This window comes from Pygocentrus nattereri, chromosome 5 (assembly GCF_015220715.1).
Source record: "Pygocentrus nattereri isolate fPygNat1 chromosome 5, fPygNat1.pri, whole genome shotgun sequence".
In the NCBI taxonomy this organism is placed as follows: Eukaryota; Metazoa; Chordata; class Actinopteri; order Characiformes; family Serrasalmidae; genus Pygocentrus; species Pygocentrus nattereri.
Window position 1 is genome coordinate 45,361,283 of NC_051215.1, and position 19,136 is coordinate 45,380,418.

Genomic DNA, 19,136 nt, shown 5'->3' on the forward strand with positions numbered 1-19,136 from the left:
CTCTACAGCCAGATGTCAAGATACTTAAGAGATGTGTCTTTTTGTGTTTTTCAGTTTGTGTGTTAGCAGAAAATGCTTATGTCATAAGATGAGATTGTTTTCTTAAACAGTAGGTGACATGGAAGCTGTATGACCATGAGAGATAGTAAGCATCTTTCCTTCAGAGCTTATTCAATGCCAGCAGTTTCTAGGAGCTGTGAACAGTTTCTAGGTTCCAAGTTTAAAGCTCCCATAAGGCTTTGAAGAATTTTCTTGATGCATTGGTTGTTTACATTGACATTCCACAACCATGCTCACTCAGGCATACACACAAATAGAGCAAGTGTTAATCATGTGCAACACCAACTGAAAAACCAAGCTGGCTCATGAAAAACAAGATATTCAGACCAAGCATGAGTGAATACGGAGTTTATTCAAAGGGTCTATAAAATATATATTTTTCCTGTATTCAGCTTTAATTGCCATAGGTTATGGTACATAGTTATGTTCCCCAACTAAAAGCTCCACCCCACTGAGGAACCGCCCCAGTGACATCTGAAGTTGTATGGTGCCTCATTCAAAAACTAGATAGGCAGATTCAGAAAGCAGTAGGCGGATATATGTGTATACATCGTTTTTTGTGACATCGAACAAAGTGGCAAATTCAAAACAGGCTGTTTTTGCAGGTTATTTTTTATATGTGGTCTGAGGAATATGCATAAGATTTTGAAAGCTTAACTTTTATTAAAAAAAAAAATTAATACTGTATGCAAAAACTCAGGAGATACATGTAGGTTCACTGCTCGTTTTGGATAGTAAATATGTGGCTTTATTCGCATCGCAGACATCACAACCCCTGGTTGCTGTCGTCACCATTGTAAAGAAGAGTCACTGTAAACCACTCTGAATGACATACTTAGACATACTTATGCAGACTAGTGACTAAAGAGTTTGGTGTAAATCAATAACCAGCATTATTTTTTTGTTGTCATTATAAATGTTAATCGACAGACGAGGTTGCAGTGCACTCCACAGAAATGATGGCCACTTGCTTGACTGGTGAACCTTAAACACTCAGATGGAACTTTTGTGACCAATCAGCTCGGACTGGACTGTGTTATTTACAGAGCATTCATCTAGGGGTTAAAGCCGTTTGTGCAAATGAAGCTTCGTTTTTATGCAGTGGTCTTCCCAATGTAAAGCTCTTAAGTAATTACTTGTCAAGGCCCAAGACACTGTTTTGATTAATATAAATAATTAATAGTGTGTCTCTATGGAGATCAAATACATGCTCTGGGTAATGGGCTATGGTGTTATTCTGAGCAAGCTTTCTGCTCTGACATACAGCCAGCGTCGCTGACATAATGCTGTTACTTAAAGCTAAGACTTTGGATGTGGCTTGGGTGGTTAATTTTCCCACCATCACTAAGCTCCCCAAATAAATCTAATCAAGTAAATCTTAAGTTGATCTGGGTACATGGTTTTTCTTTGCAAGATCAAGCTCACGTTCAAAGAACGACTGATTTGTGGTTTATGACTGCATGATGATATTTGATATGCAGTGTATTTCTCTCCTTTAACAATTTATGTCCTCTGTTTGATTGTAGGTCAAAGCGCCCCGCCCCTGTACCCATGGCGACGCCAAGAATTGATGCTCCAATGCCTGTCATCCCTCATCAGAAGGTATACCCATTCATAGCAGAAAGTCCATACTACCAGTAAGGCTTAGTATTCAAGACTCTGTGCATCAGCAAAAAAGCCATTTCAGTCCAAGCACATGGTAAATTCTGTGATCTCTGAGCTCCAGTGATGTTTCTGAAGGTTCAGTTATGAACAAGATGCCCGAGGGTAAGCCCTAGCTCCAGTCCTTGTGGTAGAGAGAGGATTATTACTGAGGCTTTCCTAGAGGTGTCTGTTGAAATGGCTATTATGAGAGCTTTTGGCTCCTGGATTCCACTCTTTCTCAGAGGAATTCACACTTTTTCATTTAGCACCTCTGGAAAGTTCTGTAATGCCCCCTAGTGGATTAAACACAAGATGCAACCTGTTCATGGAATCTGTCCATTATTACCCTGGACTTTATCCTTTAGAAGTTAAAATGATATCTAGAGCACCTGCTCATTTTCTGTTTTCTTTATCCACATGTCTCCCCCTTAAAGGGTCAGCCTAATCAAATAAATGGTGGCCTTTATGCCTCTGCTGAAACAAACTCCTACTACTCCAGCAAAAAGGAGCTCAACCAGTCCCCTGCATCACCACCTGCCCCAGAGGGCAAATCCACCCCCACCCAAAAGAGACAGCAGTATAACTCTCCGATTGGCTTGTACTCAGCTGAGACGCTGAGAGAAATGGTCACGCTGCAGGAGAGAGCAAAAGGCCTGGCTTCAGGCGAGCCTTTGGGGTATGTAAGCAGGCACTGAGCTATAGAGCTAGCAACCAGGGCAGGTGTGGGAACCCCTTGCAAGTCCCACTGAAGTACAAACTGCCAGGTTTAAGGTTTAGAACTCATCAATGGGGAAATTTGCGTTTTTAGGTTTGTAGCAAAATGTAGGCTCTACCAACTGAGCAGCGAGGATGCTGGAGAAAAATTACATAAAACATTAATATTCTTTACACTAAACCGTTAAAATTGAAATTTGATTAGAGGTGTGCAGATACTGAAGTGAAATTGCACAAGAAGTGTGCCTACACACTCTGATGTTTTTGAAGCAGTTTATTTTATATCCAATGTTGACTGTTTATGTGGGATAAAGACCAAGGGGTTCCACCCAACCTGGTTGCTGACTGGCTTTGTTGTATGACAGAAGGATGACAGCAGTGAAAAAGGCAGTTAGTCATCTGTTATGGCTGTGGTTTCCAAAGCATTTAGACTGTGAACTCTCATTAAGTTAACAACCAAGTTCACTCCCTGCAGGGGGCTGTGTATGGTTGAGTATAAGCAGCCCTGCAGGCAAATTTATTCCTTTGCATTAGGTGACTGACATCTATGCGTCCACCAAAACATTCACACCTAGATACTGATCAGTGAAGTGAATTCAGTTAAGCATAACTTGCTTTTGTTGTGATTTACACTGATGGATGGTCTATTTCACCAAAGAAGTCTTATTTGCCTCTTCAATATAAACATCAGCATTTTGAAGTAACAAACACAGACATTGAGAATAATCAATAGAGGGCAGAAAAGCTGGTGTGTGCTGTCCACATTTCAGTCCCTTTAAAAAGATAAAGAGAGACAGAGTAAGAAATATCCAGCACAGTGGGAATCCCATAACCATATAGTGATTCAGTTATCCTGTTACCATGAAGAGCAGGGAGAGAGAGGGAGAGAGAGAACACCTGTTGCTGCTGACTCTATAAAAGGCTGGGGAATGTCAGGGCTCAGATTTCTAACTATCACATTCCTAACTATCACACCAATATATCCCTCTTAACCCTCTCCCTCTCACATACGTTTCACAGCTCAACTCCTCTGGTTTTTGTTTTAACAATACATTATTTAGCTTTCAAATCCCCAGGGCCAGGTGTTTATAGTCACCACTGAGCAAAATATGCTGTTCATGTTTTCATATTGTTCTGCTTGCTTTTGTTTATTAGCTTCTCTCTGCAGGTCCCCTAGTGGCCATTCCACCAGCATAATGGAAGCAGACTCTGATATTGTAAATTAATATAATCAAACAAAGTATTTTCCCCTGTAACAGATTAACTAGGACACTGTTGGCTGTCTGCATGTGAAATGAAATGATGTGAAGGTGTGTTGAGCTGCTATAAAGGAGAAAGTGGAGAGGCAATAAAGGTGAAAGTAGAGGGGTGAGAATTATCAACTTTCCACTAAGATGGCAGTGCCAAGGTAACATGGACAGCACAGCACTGCTTTCTTCATATCAGATGGTCCTGTATAACTGCAGAAAAATATGCATAGAAGTAATGTGCATATGGATGCATATGCATCCAAGAACATATGGAAGTGGCTGCTGTGAAAGGAGTTTATTTACAGTCTTTGCCAGGTGGCTGCTGTGTGTAGGAATATCTTACCCTATCACTACCCCCCTTTTTTTTGTCTCTCCTTCTGTCTTTAACCTCTAGATATCTGAATTCTGTTTACTATGGAGCATCTTTATACATCCTTCAGTAACCTTATACGCCTTTAAAGTTAGATTGTGACTAAGTTGTTAACAGATTCTCTCTCTTTATCTCTCTTTCTCTCTTTCCCTTCACAACCATAGGTTATTACCAACACACCTGCCAAGTTAGTACAACGCCCTCTGGGTGCTGTAGTGCTTTGTGTGGTTTATATGCATGGTCCTGTACTGTGTCTGTTGTGTGCTTAGGACCTTGTTTTTAGATACTTAGTTAAACTCTGCAGTTGCTTTGTACTTGTATCAGCGTGCCACTGCTTAAAATTGCAGCATTAAATCAGCAGAAATTTCCTGGATTGTGCTGGGATGAGCTTCCTGACTGTGTCTAGGTGTCTGGCACTGTGCTCTGCTGTGGTGGGGTCAGGAATGAAAGGACTGCAGAATGGTTTGCCTGATGATCGCTGCTGCTGCATGTCTGTCATACTCAAATCTTAGTTACAGAAGATGGGTTGCAGCCAGCATGATGATGGCATATACCTGACATGTTGTGCCCAGAATTGTTGATGTGATTTGCATGTATTGGTAATTTGTTTTTTCTGGTTTAAAGGAGCTATGTTATATTAGTTCATATATTTTACATTGATTAAATATGTAAGCACTGTTATGGGAACTTCATGGCATTCATAACAGTCATTACTTGGGCTGAATATCAAAATTCAGTAAATTATGATACTGAGTGACTTCAGCATTACAGAATATCAAATATTATGTCATTCACTATTAAATTTCAGTACGTAAATACTGAGTCTTTGTGAGCCAACAGGCATGGTTCTAGACTGCAGATTGGCTGTCTAAATTACATTCTGTCTGCTATTGTCAGCTCTTTTTGATCAGTCTGACGTGCATCACATTCAGAAAATAGCACCCACTTTCAGCACCTCACAGTCATTTATGGTTTAAAACAACCGCTATAATTTGTAATTTAAAAGAAGGTATGGAATAAAGCATTGTTCAGGAATCAGGACTCAAGAAATCAAGTTATCAGTTGTTATCAGTATCTTTTTTTTTTTAATAGTATCCAGCCCTAGTCTTTACATGTTATTCGGGATCATTACCCAGGAAACATTAATCAGTGTCTTTGCTCATCTCATTGTTTGAAAATTGGCTTTGGATAAGTCCTGGCTGCCTGCTCTTCTTATCCTAATATAAGTTTCCTCAGAATAGGTACAGAAAACAAGAGATGCTGGAAGAAGGACTAACTTACATTTTGTGGTAGCTCCTTTAAAACTTCCACTTTTGCAAAAGAAACTTATGCTCTCACTATTGCTTGTCTTGTCCTATAGCCATCAATCTTGCAGCACCTCCGCTGCCTCTCTCATTTCCAATTCATCCTCCCTTCCTCTCTCTTTTCCACCACTACCCCTATATCAAAATAACTCGACCGCCACAGCACTGAGTACCTCCCCAGTTTCAACCCCATTGCCCTGAAGGACACTGCTCTTTCTACCAACAAGCCCATAGAGGTGAAGGGGCCTGGAGGCAAGGCCACCATCATCCATGCCCAGTACAACACCCCCATTAGCATGTACTCACAGGATGCCATTATGGATGCCATTGCTGGTCAGTCTCAGGCCAGGGGTGCAGAGCTGTCTGGGTAAGACCTTGTGCACCTCCCTCTCCCTTTTCTCTCCCACTTGCATGAGCCAGCCTCCTCCCACGCTAGTTAAAATAGCCTTGCTTTATCAGGCCGCTGCTTTGCACTAAAGTGATTCAGGACACTTGATTCTCTTTCCGTAACTCATTCTTCTTATTCTCATTGTAGTGATCCTTAGTGCTAGTTGGTCTTTGTGTGCACTTTGAGTACAAGTAAAGCTGAGAGTGTTTGGAAATAGAACGATAATATATGCTGGGTGATCAAGAGAACTCTAGTTACATAGAGTATTGCAGAAACGTTCCTGTAGGTATTTATTTAGAAGTGTATTGTTAGATAATTATGCAGAATTCATGTATGTGGCAGTGCTTTCTTGTGAATTAAACATACATAAGAAAACTGCAAAATCATATGCTGAGCTGAGCAGCTAGTAAAACTGAGACTCTACAGAATAACCCAAATAAAATCTTAGGTTTGCAGTTAATGACAGTCAAATATGTCTTATAGTTTGTAGTGATATCAAAGGATTATCAAATTCTTTTGATAGAACTTTGACTGCACAGGCATGAGCAGCGTGTTGTGCACCTGGTGTACCATGTATCAGATATTAGTGTTGAAAATCCTGCTGTTTTTTCAGTGGTTTTGGGTCCTAACCAAGAGAGAGATTTCATGTTTTTTTCCCTTGTGGGAGGGAATTTTAATTAAATGTCTGTCCATCCGTATCCATTGAATTATACACTCTGACCATCCCCTTTCATGTTCATTCACGGCTTCCCCCTGTCCCTGCCCCTCTACTGCCCTGGCTGGGTGATCTTTCCCAGCGATGAGGCTCCCTCTGGCTCTCCTCTTTCGTAAGTAGCTCTGTTCATTCCTTCTCCAAGAGCACAGACTGTGCTCTCAGGCCTTTTCAGTCTCCCTCGTGCAACATGGCATGTTCACTCACCTCCCAGTCCTATATAATTTTCACGTTTCCCTCTCTCCTGTAACCTCACATAGTCCTCTGAGTGGTCTGTAAGGTAGCAGTGTTTGTGTCCTGGCCTTGATATTGTTTATAAAGATGTTGGTTGTCCTTATCATTCCATGTCATCATCGTAGCATTGAAGAAACGTTGACTGTTAGAGTTAGATTGCTGAAGGAGGGTCTGTAGAGATGGGCTTTGGTCGCTTTGGGCCATTGGTGTTGTGATTAATTTCAGTTGTTTATTTAGGCCGGCTTGTTCAGGCTGTTTAGGCTTATAGCACACACTAAATCTGGAAACCACAGTATCACTGCTGTACTCTGTCATCCTTCTGGGCAAGAGATTGCGATAAACTCATGAATTTTTGCACTAGTAGTGATAAATTAGGCAAGCTTCTGCTATTTAGATGTTGATTATGTCCCATGCTTTTTCCTCTTTTGTTTTGTGAGCTTATGCTAGGTTCTGCCTCTTCTCCCTGTGTCTTTAAATACATTTTAATGCACAGTTTATGAAACTGCAGCAACAAAAAGTGGCATACACTCTATTACAATGTAACTTTGTTAGCACTACTACAGTTACAATTACTCATGTATAATTAGCATCAGTTGCAGTTGGCACATTGAGTATATTCCAACATTTTACCCAATCACTCAACTCGACCTCTGGCCATGCTGGCTGTGTTTTATTGTTGCGGCTCTCTCTGTGGTTGCAGTAGTCTGCCAGTTAAAGACCGTGTTATAGACAGTGCTTCCCCAGTGTATCAGGCCGTGGTCCCCAGTGAGGACCAGGAGCTGGAGCCTGCTGAATGGGCCAGAAGAGCTGCCCAGCTGCAGTCCAAGTCCTTCCGCGTCCTCGCTCACATCACTGGCACTGAATACAGTGAGTCTGCCCTCCAGGCTCATCCCACTCACAAAGACTTTTTATCTCTTTTTCATTTAAGTCTCACATCATGCTTCATTGATGACCATTAGATTCTTGCAGGAAGGTCTGCATCTTATGTGCTCATTACAAGTGATTCATATAGTTATTAACCCTTTAAATTGAGGCCCACATTTGATTACCTCAGTCTTGTAACTGCATAACTGACATATTAGTTTAATTGTAATTAGGAAATAATTGAATAGGCATGCAAACTTTGGCATATTGTTTTGACCAATACCCGACTGTCATTAGTCTGTGACTAAGCGTTAACCGGCAATCCCAAAATCAAGGGCATGTCCCATCACATTATGAGTTATAAAATAGATAGTTATGGCTGTTAAATCTCAATTGCTAAGCATGTTCAAAGCCTTTGTAAAATATTTCATATATATATATATATATATACACACACCTGTGAGCACACAACTGATTCCTTTGTAATGTGCTTAGATAAGTTTTCCCTTGAATGGACTGTGCAGTTGCTGTGTAATGATAGGTGTGGCCAGACATACACATGTATATGAATTAAACAGCCCAAAACCATATTAAACACACCCTAAATACAAACCTGATTTTATTAAAACCAAGAGGCTGACAACTATATGTTAATGTTTATATATATTGTTTATTTAACCAAAAAAGTTGACAAATCGACTGGAATATACAATAATGGGCTACTGAAAGTTCTGTGTTCTCAAGTTCTAAAGTTATATTTAGCATTCATTACTAGCCCAACTGTGAATGCTATGACCAGGGGTAGGTTTGGCTCTGTGTGCACCAGAAACTTTCCTCACCCTACCACACATTACGTTTACTCTCGTTTCCTTTCAGTACGGAACATTGTTATAGTTGTGCTATCATTGTCTCGTAACTGGACCCGAACACCACTATTTTCAATTGTGTTCGTTTTTAGTAGCCCTATCAAGCAGACCCATTTGCCTATTGCACCTTCAGGCATACAATTCAACTTGAATGATAAACCCACCTGTTCAGATAGGAACTGATGTTTGTTAGGATTTAAATAAAAGTAGCTAAACACTTTTTTTAACTTATAGCATTAGTTGAACAATTGTTTATTTGTTGTGAATTGGTTAACCGTTTATAATAATAGTAGTAATAACTGAATAAAAGGCCAACAGTTGAAGGGTTAATCTGAAACAAGTGGTTGGTTGGTGTAGCAGGTAACACCTCGGGCTTCTACGCTGTAGATTGGGGTTTTATCCCCACCTGGGTAAACACTCTACACCAATAAGAGTCCTTGGGCAAGACTCCTAACACCACCTTCGCTTCCCTGTGTAAAAATGATCAAAATTCTAAGTTGCTCTGGATAAGAGCGTCAGACAAATGCTATAAATGAAATGAAACGGGTGTGTTTTAGAGTAATCGTTCCACTGTACAGTGCTGCAACCCTGATATGGATCATTTAGGACTGAGGACATAAGATGGCAGAAGTGAGAAATTAAGAAATTACTGTAAGTCACAGTAAATACAGGTGAAATTCTTAGTTGTTAAGCTGGACTTGCGTCTACTAGTTAAGTCAGCCCTTGTCAACTGTAACATTGTTGTCTCTTGTCTTCTCATTTTTCTCCTGTACAGTGCAAGACCCAGATGAGGAAGCTCTTGCAAGATCAAGGTAGGCAGCTAGCAGCAGCACCTGGTGGCCAGTCAGAAACAGCATAAATTGGTTTGAGTTGGAAACTAAAGGCACTTGTGTTGAGAGCCAAATTTGAGACCACTTTGAAACATGAAGAGCTGATCAGGAAAGCTAATTTTTGATCAGAGCGCCCCATTACCCTAACTGACCTAGTCTGACCCCTTTCTGTGCTGAACTTGAAAAAAGTCCTTATACTTCACACACACAGATTTTTATTTTATTCTCACAATAAAATGATTGTGCTAAAGCGATGCTCACAAAATGTCTCGTCATTCTTCTTCACATTTAAAAGTCAGTAAAATCTCAAAGATCATATATAACAGTTGCTCTGTAGAATAGCAGCCGTCTCATTATAGCTAATTACAGCGCAATTAGTCAGGACAGAAAACCACTACAGGATGCTCAGTGCATTTGAACCCTCACTGATATTGGGCAGGGGAGTGGAGGTCACTGTCCCTAACTAATTTCTTTCCCCGTTTCTTCCTCTCTTTCTCTTATCCCTCTGTTTCCCTCTGTATCTGTCTTCATGCCACAGGGAAAAGTTTGAGTCGGAATCTAAAGGCCCTCGTTTTGCTAAATTGAAAAACTGGCACCATGGCCTGTGTGCCCAAATCCTTAACGTATCTCAATAAAGAGCTCAGGACAGACAGTGGTAGACAGGTGGCATTGCTCCAGAAAGCAGGCAGGCAAAGCATGTGAGAGAAAGGGGTGAGAGAGAGGAGAAGAGAAGAAGGATAAAAAGGGAGACGAGTGGCTCATTCAGCACCATCACATGGACAGATGTCTTAGCATGATGCTCACTCTGTGGTGTGGTTTGATTGTAGATTGTTCTTTGGAATGTTAAAAGCCACCATGTAATCTTCCCTCATGCTGTCCCTTATAAATGTCTCTGATGCAAAGTGAATAAAAGCTGTTGCACTGTGAACTGAAATCAAGCCAGTGGGCAGGCTTGTTGGCATTTTGCTTTGTTTGCTTGTTGTTGGATCAAAATTGGAACTATTTAGATCTGCAAAAAGGAACTGGGTTATGAGTTTGAGAGGAGCAGTGGTTGAATGAAGCCACTGAGTTTAATTAGGTTGATACCAGGCTGCAGTAGCAGAGCTATTATGAATTTACTTGAAATTTAAAGAGATGCATTTTACATTTTCTCAGCAGCCCACTATTGATTGTTTAGAGTTGATAATATAATGCAGATAACTAAATGTAATTTGCATAATGAACACATTTTTGTTATCATTCAGTCCGTTTGCAGAAGAAGGAGACTTACAGTGCTGATTGTCTGTGCTAATGTAAAGACCATGTACTGCAGACCCATATTCTACAACCTTCAATTCTTTCTTGCAGATCTTAAATAAAATGTGCTACCATTTTCTAAATTGCTTACATTTAAAACACGAGTTGTTAGTCAGAGTCAATGCTGAAAATTTGCAGCCATGTCTTTCATCCAGTCGGGAATGTGGACTAACTAAGACATAATGATCGGCATCACAGTGTTAAACTGGGAGATTTGGATGATATGCATTAAGCTGTTCTACAAGTACTGAGCTTTAGCTCAGCAGAGAAATGGAGATCCACACAATCAGTATTTCTGCAAAAACATTCCTCATCTTTTACAGTTACTGCTGTTTTAAGACCAAATACAGTCACTGTAAGGACAGAAGCTGAGCTGTATCAAGTTAGTTATCAGAAGGGCTGAACCATAAAGCTAAATACCTACATGTTGGGGTTCTTCTGCAAGGATTAGCAACTTTTATGTAGAACTGTTGTGGCTGAGAGGACATATGAAGGAGATGGGAGCCCTAAGATCTCTACAGCGTTGGCCATCTGTTCGTCCTTCCAGCAAAAGAGATAATAGAGGCGAGAAGGAAGTCTGTATGTGTGAGTAGAACGAGTGGGTATACGTTCCAGGACTTTTTTCCTAAGGTAATTCCTGCTTGTCTGATTGTCATTTAGGGAAATGGTGTTGGCTGTGCTACGGGTTGTTGTTGGCTGGATTGTTTGGTGTTGGTTAAAACGGATGTCTTTGCTAACCGCCTGGTCACCCTCATCTCATTCCACAATGGGCTTCTTCTGCTTCCTCTGACCCTGCTTCCACCCTACCTACATGCAGTGCATGCAAAGTAGAGTATGTTTGTGTCTCTTGATGGCTGGCCCTCCTCTCACTCTTCATCTCTTTTTCTCTCCCTCATCCATTCATCTTCACACATACAGGGCAGTAATGCCAGTCTTCATACTCATCCAGTTCCTTTTTTATTTTGACTAAATGTTGACAACAATATTGCATATTTACATTTATATGTGTGGCAACATTTATCATTTGCTCTCTAACTAGTTTACTGAGACATGCTGACCTACACCAGTAACATTTGAATGTCTTTATTGCACCCCATTTCATGTCTGCGCAGGTCTAGTTCCATATCAGTTCCTGCAGATTACTATACTGTTCTGTTCTGGGCAGTAACTAAGAATATATAGTTAAGACATGTTTCGATTCTTAGACCAGTCGTGTTGCTGTTATTACCTAATAGACATTTTCTATTTTTATGTTCTTCTTTGTTGCAGAGTGAATTTTTATGATTTTCCTGGTTGGTTTAAATCCTTCATTTCTAGTGTGTGTTATGGATAGCCTTACACTTATGCTTAGGTTCAGGACTTGATTAGGTTTACAGTTAGTCATGGGTTTATGTTAGGTCCGTGGTTAGGGTTAGGTTAAGTCTTGAAATTACACAGATTTTATTTTATTTACACTAGTATCCATGTTAGTATTTGCTTCTGAAGTGTAGTAATGCAGGTGTGTATGTGTGAGTGTGTATGTGTTCTCCGAGGGGGCTTGGGTAGTTTGTATCTTTGAGACCCCGTCTTATGCCATTCATGGCACATGACCTAAAAAGAGGAGCTTTTAAAGGTCAACAAAGAACTGGCGTTAAGAGTTTTAATGCTGTTAATATGGGCATCGAAATAAACAGCATATACTACACACCAGGTCCTGAAACAATTCACAGTCCCCATTTTCTTAAATAGACGTTAATATTTTAAGGTATGAGTAATTCTGCGAAACTGATTTCTTAATAGTTTTACCAGCAGGAAAAGGGCTCTTTATAGAACTTCTGTATTTTAAAAAAGCTGTTTGGTGTTATGTAGAACCCTTTTCAGAGCTATATACATCACATTCTCCAACGATCTGAGGAACCATTTCATGCTGCGAAGAACCCTTTAGGCATACAAAAGGTTCTTTGAGTGTTCATGGTTTTATATGGTTCCTTACTAAAATTCCCTTTTTGTTTTTTTTAAGACGTAAATTGTCACCGACCATGTGAGGATGCACAGTCAGCACAGTAATATCTATATTTTTGGAAACATACTATGAGGAACCCATTTTACAGAACGTACCAAAACACACATTGTTTACAGAATATTACCTTCAAATTGAATATTTTAACGTGTCACATTTTTTATGGGATTCTTTGTATGGTCCAATGAAAACTTAATCCAAGAAGTATAGTTCATATGGTGGCAATCAAATATCCGTGCCCTTACTGTGCAGCACCTTCAAAAACAGTGGCGAGTAACATCAAGCCACAGTAGGCTGACACTGAACAAGCTTAAGGTTCATTTGAAAATTATGTTACTTTTGCCTTTTTTCAAAGTTAGTTTGATGTCTTAAACTATCAAACGTCACCCAGCTTAGGTGTAATCTTAACTTCTCTTTGCCCTCAATCCAAACTTAGTGCTTCAAAACATTTTGTTCTTTTATTCCTCTCTTAAATGTTCTTTGTCTGTTGCTTTCAGATTGTTCTTGTAGCAAATCTGACAAATTCTGGTTTTACTGATGCACCATATGTCTAAAAGTATCTGAACACTCCTTCTTGTTATTGAATTCAACTACTTTAAGGTGCACCAGTTACTGAACAGGTGTTCACCAGCACACCACATCTCCATAGAAAATCATTGCCAATAGAAAGGGACTTTCTGGCACATGAGCCTAAGGTCACCATATCCAGTACTAAGCGTCAGCTAGACAAGTATAAAGCCTCCAGGGTTGTTTCTGGAGTAACAGAGCACCATCCAATTCTTTTGGGATGTATCAGGTGTTTTATCCTAGGAGTAACCACCAAATTGTAGAGCAATGCTACACCAGGACCAGATCACAGTGTAACTGGGTCTGTGCAGTGCTTCAGACTGGTCACTCTAGCTGTGCACTGCAAAACCTGATCACAGTAACCAAGGCAAACGCACTATTGACATCAGATCAGAATAAATAAACGGTGGGACGTTACTCAATATTTGGTCTATAGAGTGTGAGCTTTTTCTTGTTTGTCCCTGCACCATGCGCTCTGAGTCAGCAGGTGGCACTACAGTGCCTGAACCCTAAATAGTGGGTTTTACATAAGATGTTAATTGGCAATAACAACTAAGCCCATTTTTTTTAGTGTTGGGATTCTTATGTATGCTTAAGCCTACACATTACATCTGTTCAACATTTGTTTATTCTTTCATGAGGATTTACTATTTGTAATATTTTTTTTGTCCAGTTAAAATTTTGATTTCTCTCTATTTAAATAACATGAATCTAATAAAGAAAGTAAGGGGCAACTAGCTATTTAGCTCAATGAGTAATAAATAGTTATGATATTTTGGTATTGAAATAGCAGCAGCACTCAGTACAGCGTGACTGCACAAACCTGGCGCACATCATATACACTGTAAAAATGCGACACAGATTGGCCAAAATCCAAATAATTGGCTGATCAGTTGGTCATTAGTGAAGGCAGGCTATTTCGTGATACACAAGTTATGGTGTGTCTTTATGTTTGTGCTTTTTTGTGTTGTACTGGCTTCTCTGTGGGCTTTCTAACATTTTCATTGACCTTTACCTTTGTGTGTGTGTGTGTGTGTGTGTGTGTGTGTGTGTGTGTGTGTGTGTGTGTGTGTGTATGTTGGTATAGCAGTTTTAAGAAAGCTGATTCAGTGCCTATGAAATAGTACCAGTGGTTCTAGCTGTTGGTCTCTTTGAATTTTCCCTGCCTCTATTTCCCTTCACTTCCACACCACTGTCTTTCTATGTATTCCTCCTGCCTCCACTTGATTAGACAGATACTTTATATATTGATTTAAAATTGCTGGTAGACTTTTGACCCCCAGGGGAAATTGGTGTACAACTTCATGTTACGTTAAATACAACACAAAAACTTTGCATACAGAGTGCAATACACTATGCAATACACAAAAACAACATGAGTACACACTTATACTAATCATATGATATTGCTTCCTGCGTAGACTCTATACCCCATTTGCACCTGGTCGTTTCATGAGACTTGAATCTGGATTGTAAACTGATAAGATGTTAACCCAATTTTTACTTGGTAATGAAATGCATCTCTCGTTAGTCAGATTGAAATCTGACCGTTAAAGAGCATATAATATGCAAATCAGTTCACTTAAAATAACCAGTTCTTTGTGTTCATTTTTTCTTTTAATAATAAAATTAAAATAATAGTTTTGCAAGGTGTTATTACACAAAGTGCTATTAATGTTTACAAGAAGACACACACACACACACACACATTTTCTAAGTCGCTTCTCACTCAGGGTTGCAGGGGGGTACTGGAGCCTATCCCAGCGGTCATCGGGCGGAAGGCAAGATACACACCCAAGAAACAGCCAGTTGTGTACAGGGCCTTAGTAAAGCACACTTGGATCTTGTACAGAAATAACATAAATGCACTGAGCCACCTGACAAGTTCACCACAGAAAATGATGAAGGCTTCATGAATACTAGCAACCACCATTTCCAGACTTCTCAGCCTCTTTTGCCTTTTTGATTAAAACAAATTTACATTTAAGTCTGATTAGGTTTGATCTCCAGGGGATCCATTTATTTTTTTTAAATGGATGTATGGAAGATATAGGGAGTAATAAAAGCAGAACTTGAGAATTTGGAGAGGTGGTTGTTTATGTATATGAGAAGGGGTCAGCCATCAGTTCACCACCAAGCCTGCTGCTGCTAGGTGCCTGCCTTTTATCTTCTCTCTTCTGCCTGGGCAACTTCCCTTACCAGTATATTCACCTTACTCAACAAATGTTTGCATAAGTCACTTCACCGTTTTTCAGCCACCAAGATTGCGGTTTGCAGTTCATCTGTCTGCATAGTTAGAGTTAGAGAGAAATTACATTTTGCTCACCCCACTTTAATCACAGAGAATGGTGTCTTTCTTTCCTTTTCCCCCTGCATCCTCCGTTGGTCTTTTGGGGTACCAAGTCATCTGCTATAGAAACAGTTCCACTCCTGAGAGTTTAAGGATGATGTATATTAGCTTTTCGTAACATTTTGCCACAAACTGTTGAGATGTCCTGCTGTGTTGAGGTGGTATAAACACTTCTGTGTATTTTATAGCCTCTTTCCCAGGTGTGCTGGACATCACAGTAGCGCCTATATTTAAATTTCAAGCCCAAACTTTTCCATTGGACCTGTGAGCTATAAGTCCTTGATTTAGAATGAAAAATAGTTGCAGTGCTTCCAGAATTATTGCCACCCTTTTTAAAAAATGAGCAAAAAAAGGAGTATGTTTGAGTATGTGTCATTGTTGTTTAACAGATCAGTCTCATAAAATGAGAGAAGTCTAACTTTCAGTCAGGGTAACATTTGCTAAACCAGCTTGGAAAAGGATTTTATTATTCTTCCATGAGCTGATAAAAATGGTTCATTGACCACTGAATCAAATGTGTGCAATGGCTATGCTACATACAATAAGTAAAGACCTGCTAAAGAAGAAAGTCCACAAATAAGTGATGTGGAAATGTTCTGCGTGAAAAAAAAAAATCCTCACACAGAATACTAGATTAATTCATTGGTCTAAGATGCTTATCCTCCTGGGGATAGAGCACAGAGGGTGCTCTCCCAGCAGCCATTGGGCAGAAAACAGGAAACATCCTGTCACCGGTCCATCATAGACATGCACATTCAGTATCTCCAATTCACCGAACTGCATGTCTTGACCTGTGGGAAGAAACAAGAACATGCAAACTTTACACAGAAAGGACTCTGGTCACCCAGCTATTAAACCCAGACCTTTTTTTGCTGTGAGGTGCCTATTGTGCCACCCTGAATATTAGATGCGTGTGTGCAAAATTATATACGCATAACATTAGTTATATATGACGAAATTTACTTTATCCATTTATTGCTTCATATTAATAGAAGATGCCAATAATTCACAGTGAAACACTGCAGAGTTACACAACCCCAGCGCATCCTCACGTTCTACACTATTAAAATTAAGCTGCAACAAAGGTTCTTTGCATGATGCTATATAATAACCACGTATGATTCCCTAAAAGACAATTTAGTGGATGGTTCTTTGGAGAACTTTGTTTGTAAATGAAATGAAACAAGTTTAAAGGGCTTCCATAAGATACAGAAAGTCTAGAAATAACTTGTGGTTTTCACATAATCTAAAGGTTCTTTAAACGTGTAAAAGGTTCTTCACATTCAGTGTCTTTAAACCCAGTTATTTAGGGAACATAAAAGTGGTTGTTGATGACATTGCTCAAAGAACACTTTCTGGCACCTTTTTTAAGCGTACATAGTCATCATAAGATCATGAGAAAGCAGTTTGTTTCTAAGCTGTGCATTGACTGATTAGGCTACTGATTTCTTTTCTGTTCAATCCGTTGGTAAATAGTGGAACATTTAGATGTAGAGCCCCCGTTTTGTATAGATAAAGTTGGAAAATCTCTTGCACGCTTTCCTGTATCTCTGCTTTTCCCCTTAGATAGACTTCCTTGCACTGATGCTGAGCAATAGTGAGGCCTCTAATTTGTGTGAGATTGAGGCAGCTGCCTTGCAGACTGCCTGCTGCAGAAATTAACTCTCTAATTAAAGCATGTAAACACATGCCTGTTGTGTGTTTATATGCAGACAGCAACACAGGGTTGCTGGTTGTCTGTATAAATGACTCTGGCTGTATGTATGATTTTTTCAATCCACCCCAACCTCCTATGCAGTACGCCTGTCCAGCATGCTCCAGTCTCCACCAGCATCACGTCTGCCGCTCTGCCTGCTACTGCAGCTTTGCCCAATCAGCTCGCCAATGAGCTGCAGATAGCCAATCAGGCGCCTGAGCTTGATGCTGAGCAGCCTCCAGAATCTGCCCTTGTAGCCTCAACCCGAGACAGGTAATGCCGCATGCTTTTGAATCTGCTCGCTGTGTATAACGTGCCAACTATTGCTTCTCCTTTCTGTGGTTTGTTGCACTAGCCTGAGGTACGTGTGAGTGTAATATGAAAAATAGGTCTCTGCACAATGTTTGATGTTTGATTTAGTGTTAAACTGCTGTTTTATTGTTCATGATATAATTACATCACTATGTTTGATGGTGACGATACAATATTGTCATAGTACTTGAAACATCATGTAATTCTGTTTATGATATTTTAAGATCGATCTGTGATGTGAAATACTGCGGTTTATTACTTTTGACTGCTTATTATTCATTTAAATGAAAGCTACTTTTGAGAAGTTTACTATTTGTTCTTCTCACTTCAGTCTTTCAAAGATGCTTTTGTTTGTAAAGTACACAAACATTCAAAACAGGCCTTACATATTTAACATTATTACATGCTTACATATTTAACAAATGCTTTTATCCAGAACAGTTTACAATGGCATGTGAATGAACTGTTAGCTGTCTTGCATTACTGAAATTTTATTGACATATTAAAGCAATGTTTCTTGGTCTTACCCCAGTTTACCAAACCCTGCTGTCCTGTATGTGGGGTGAGAGTGCAATCAAGTGCATATACCTGGCTGTCCCTAGCAATGTGTCCACTTACAGAAATCTCACCAGAAAGCAACAGTGATATTTTGTGGATTGAGAGAAAATGTGTTTTAATAATCTATCAGCCTAACAGTGAGCCAATCATGCATTAAAATTCTTCATATTTTAACAATTTAATAATAAAATAATGATTCTTTGGCTTAAACATAAAATACTGTGATATCATATTTGGTTTTTCTCTGTGCAATCATGGGTTTTGTTCTCCCATCCCTGATGTATAAACATTTTTTTTTTAAATGTGTCAAGAATATAATGCATCAAAAAAAAGTATTAAAGTACTAAACTATATTAGAAATTCATCACAAAATGCTCCTTATAAGTTTTTTTTTTTTTTGTCACTTACTCAAAGAGGTGTGCTGTGTAAATTGTTTTTTACATTCATATTTACTTGTAATTTGGAATTCTATTTTTTGGGGAGGGACCATGGGGAGATGGTGTGAGAACTTTGCTTTGTTAGAACAGAGAGCGTCTCCATTGCAGTTATGAGCTGTTCCTCCAGTCCAGTTATTGCTGCAACCTTTGCCTTATAACTTTAACATGCTCAGCTTTGACTTTAACAGTCCCCAGTGCTGCAGCTGCCTCTGTGCTACAGATGTTCTTCACTGCTACACATATCCCACAGACCCATGCGGACGGGTGGATAGAGTATGGTGTTTTCACAGGGATCATATTAAAATCAATCTGAATTTTTTCAGTTTTGTTTGAAGCTAAGAGGAGAAATAATTTGCTTGTTGCAGATCTTTCAGAGCCAATGCCAATATGTTGCCCTTGCAGCTTTGGTCAGGCTGGGGTATTTTAGTTTTTGTGGGTGTAAGCTGATAGACGGTGATAACATTGCATTTAGTGATCCCACAGGTGGCTTCCTCATCATTCTCCATTCCACTGGCTTTCATAACTCTGCTCTGTCTTCTGCAGCTCAGTGTCACCCCCTGACCCACAGCCCGTATCTCCCCCTGCCCCAGCAGTCCATGCTGTTCCCCCTACAGGACCCCAACACCTGTCACATGCAGCCTCAACTATTTCGACTGCTTTGTCTGCTCAGTCTAGGTACACCCAT

At 39.8% G+C, this 19,136-nt stretch overlaps 1 protein-coding gene across 3 annotated transcripts in view; it reads left to right on the forward strand.

The window, feature by feature from the left end:
- The window catches only part of ldb3a (LIM domain binding 3a), a 35,805-nt gene extending 25,631 nt beyond the window's left edge, over positions 1-10,174 (forward strand). Inside the window, exons 4-10 of one of the 3 annotated variants that reach the window (XM_037538583.1) lie at positions 1,587-1,662; positions 4,203-4,225; positions 5,506-5,709; positions 6,528-6,557; positions 7,377-7,543; positions 9,182-9,218; positions 9,775-10,174. In XM_037538583.1, coding sequence (XP_037394480.1) covers positions 1,587-1,662; positions 4,203-4,225; positions 5,506-5,709; positions 6,528-6,557; positions 7,377-7,543; positions 9,182-9,218; positions 9,775-9,871 — 634 coding nt within the window. In that variant the 3' untranslated portion in view covers positions 9,872-10,174. Of the gene's footprint in view, positions 1-1,586; positions 1,663-2,138; positions 2,381-4,202; positions 4,226-5,505; positions 5,710-6,527; positions 6,558-7,376; positions 7,544-9,181; positions 9,219-9,774 lie in introns of all 3 variants that reach the window. The other 2 variants (XM_037538586.1, XM_037538584.1) reach the window with 2 other exon arrangements.
- The last annotated feature ends 8,962 nt before the right edge of the window (positions 10,175-19,136 follow it).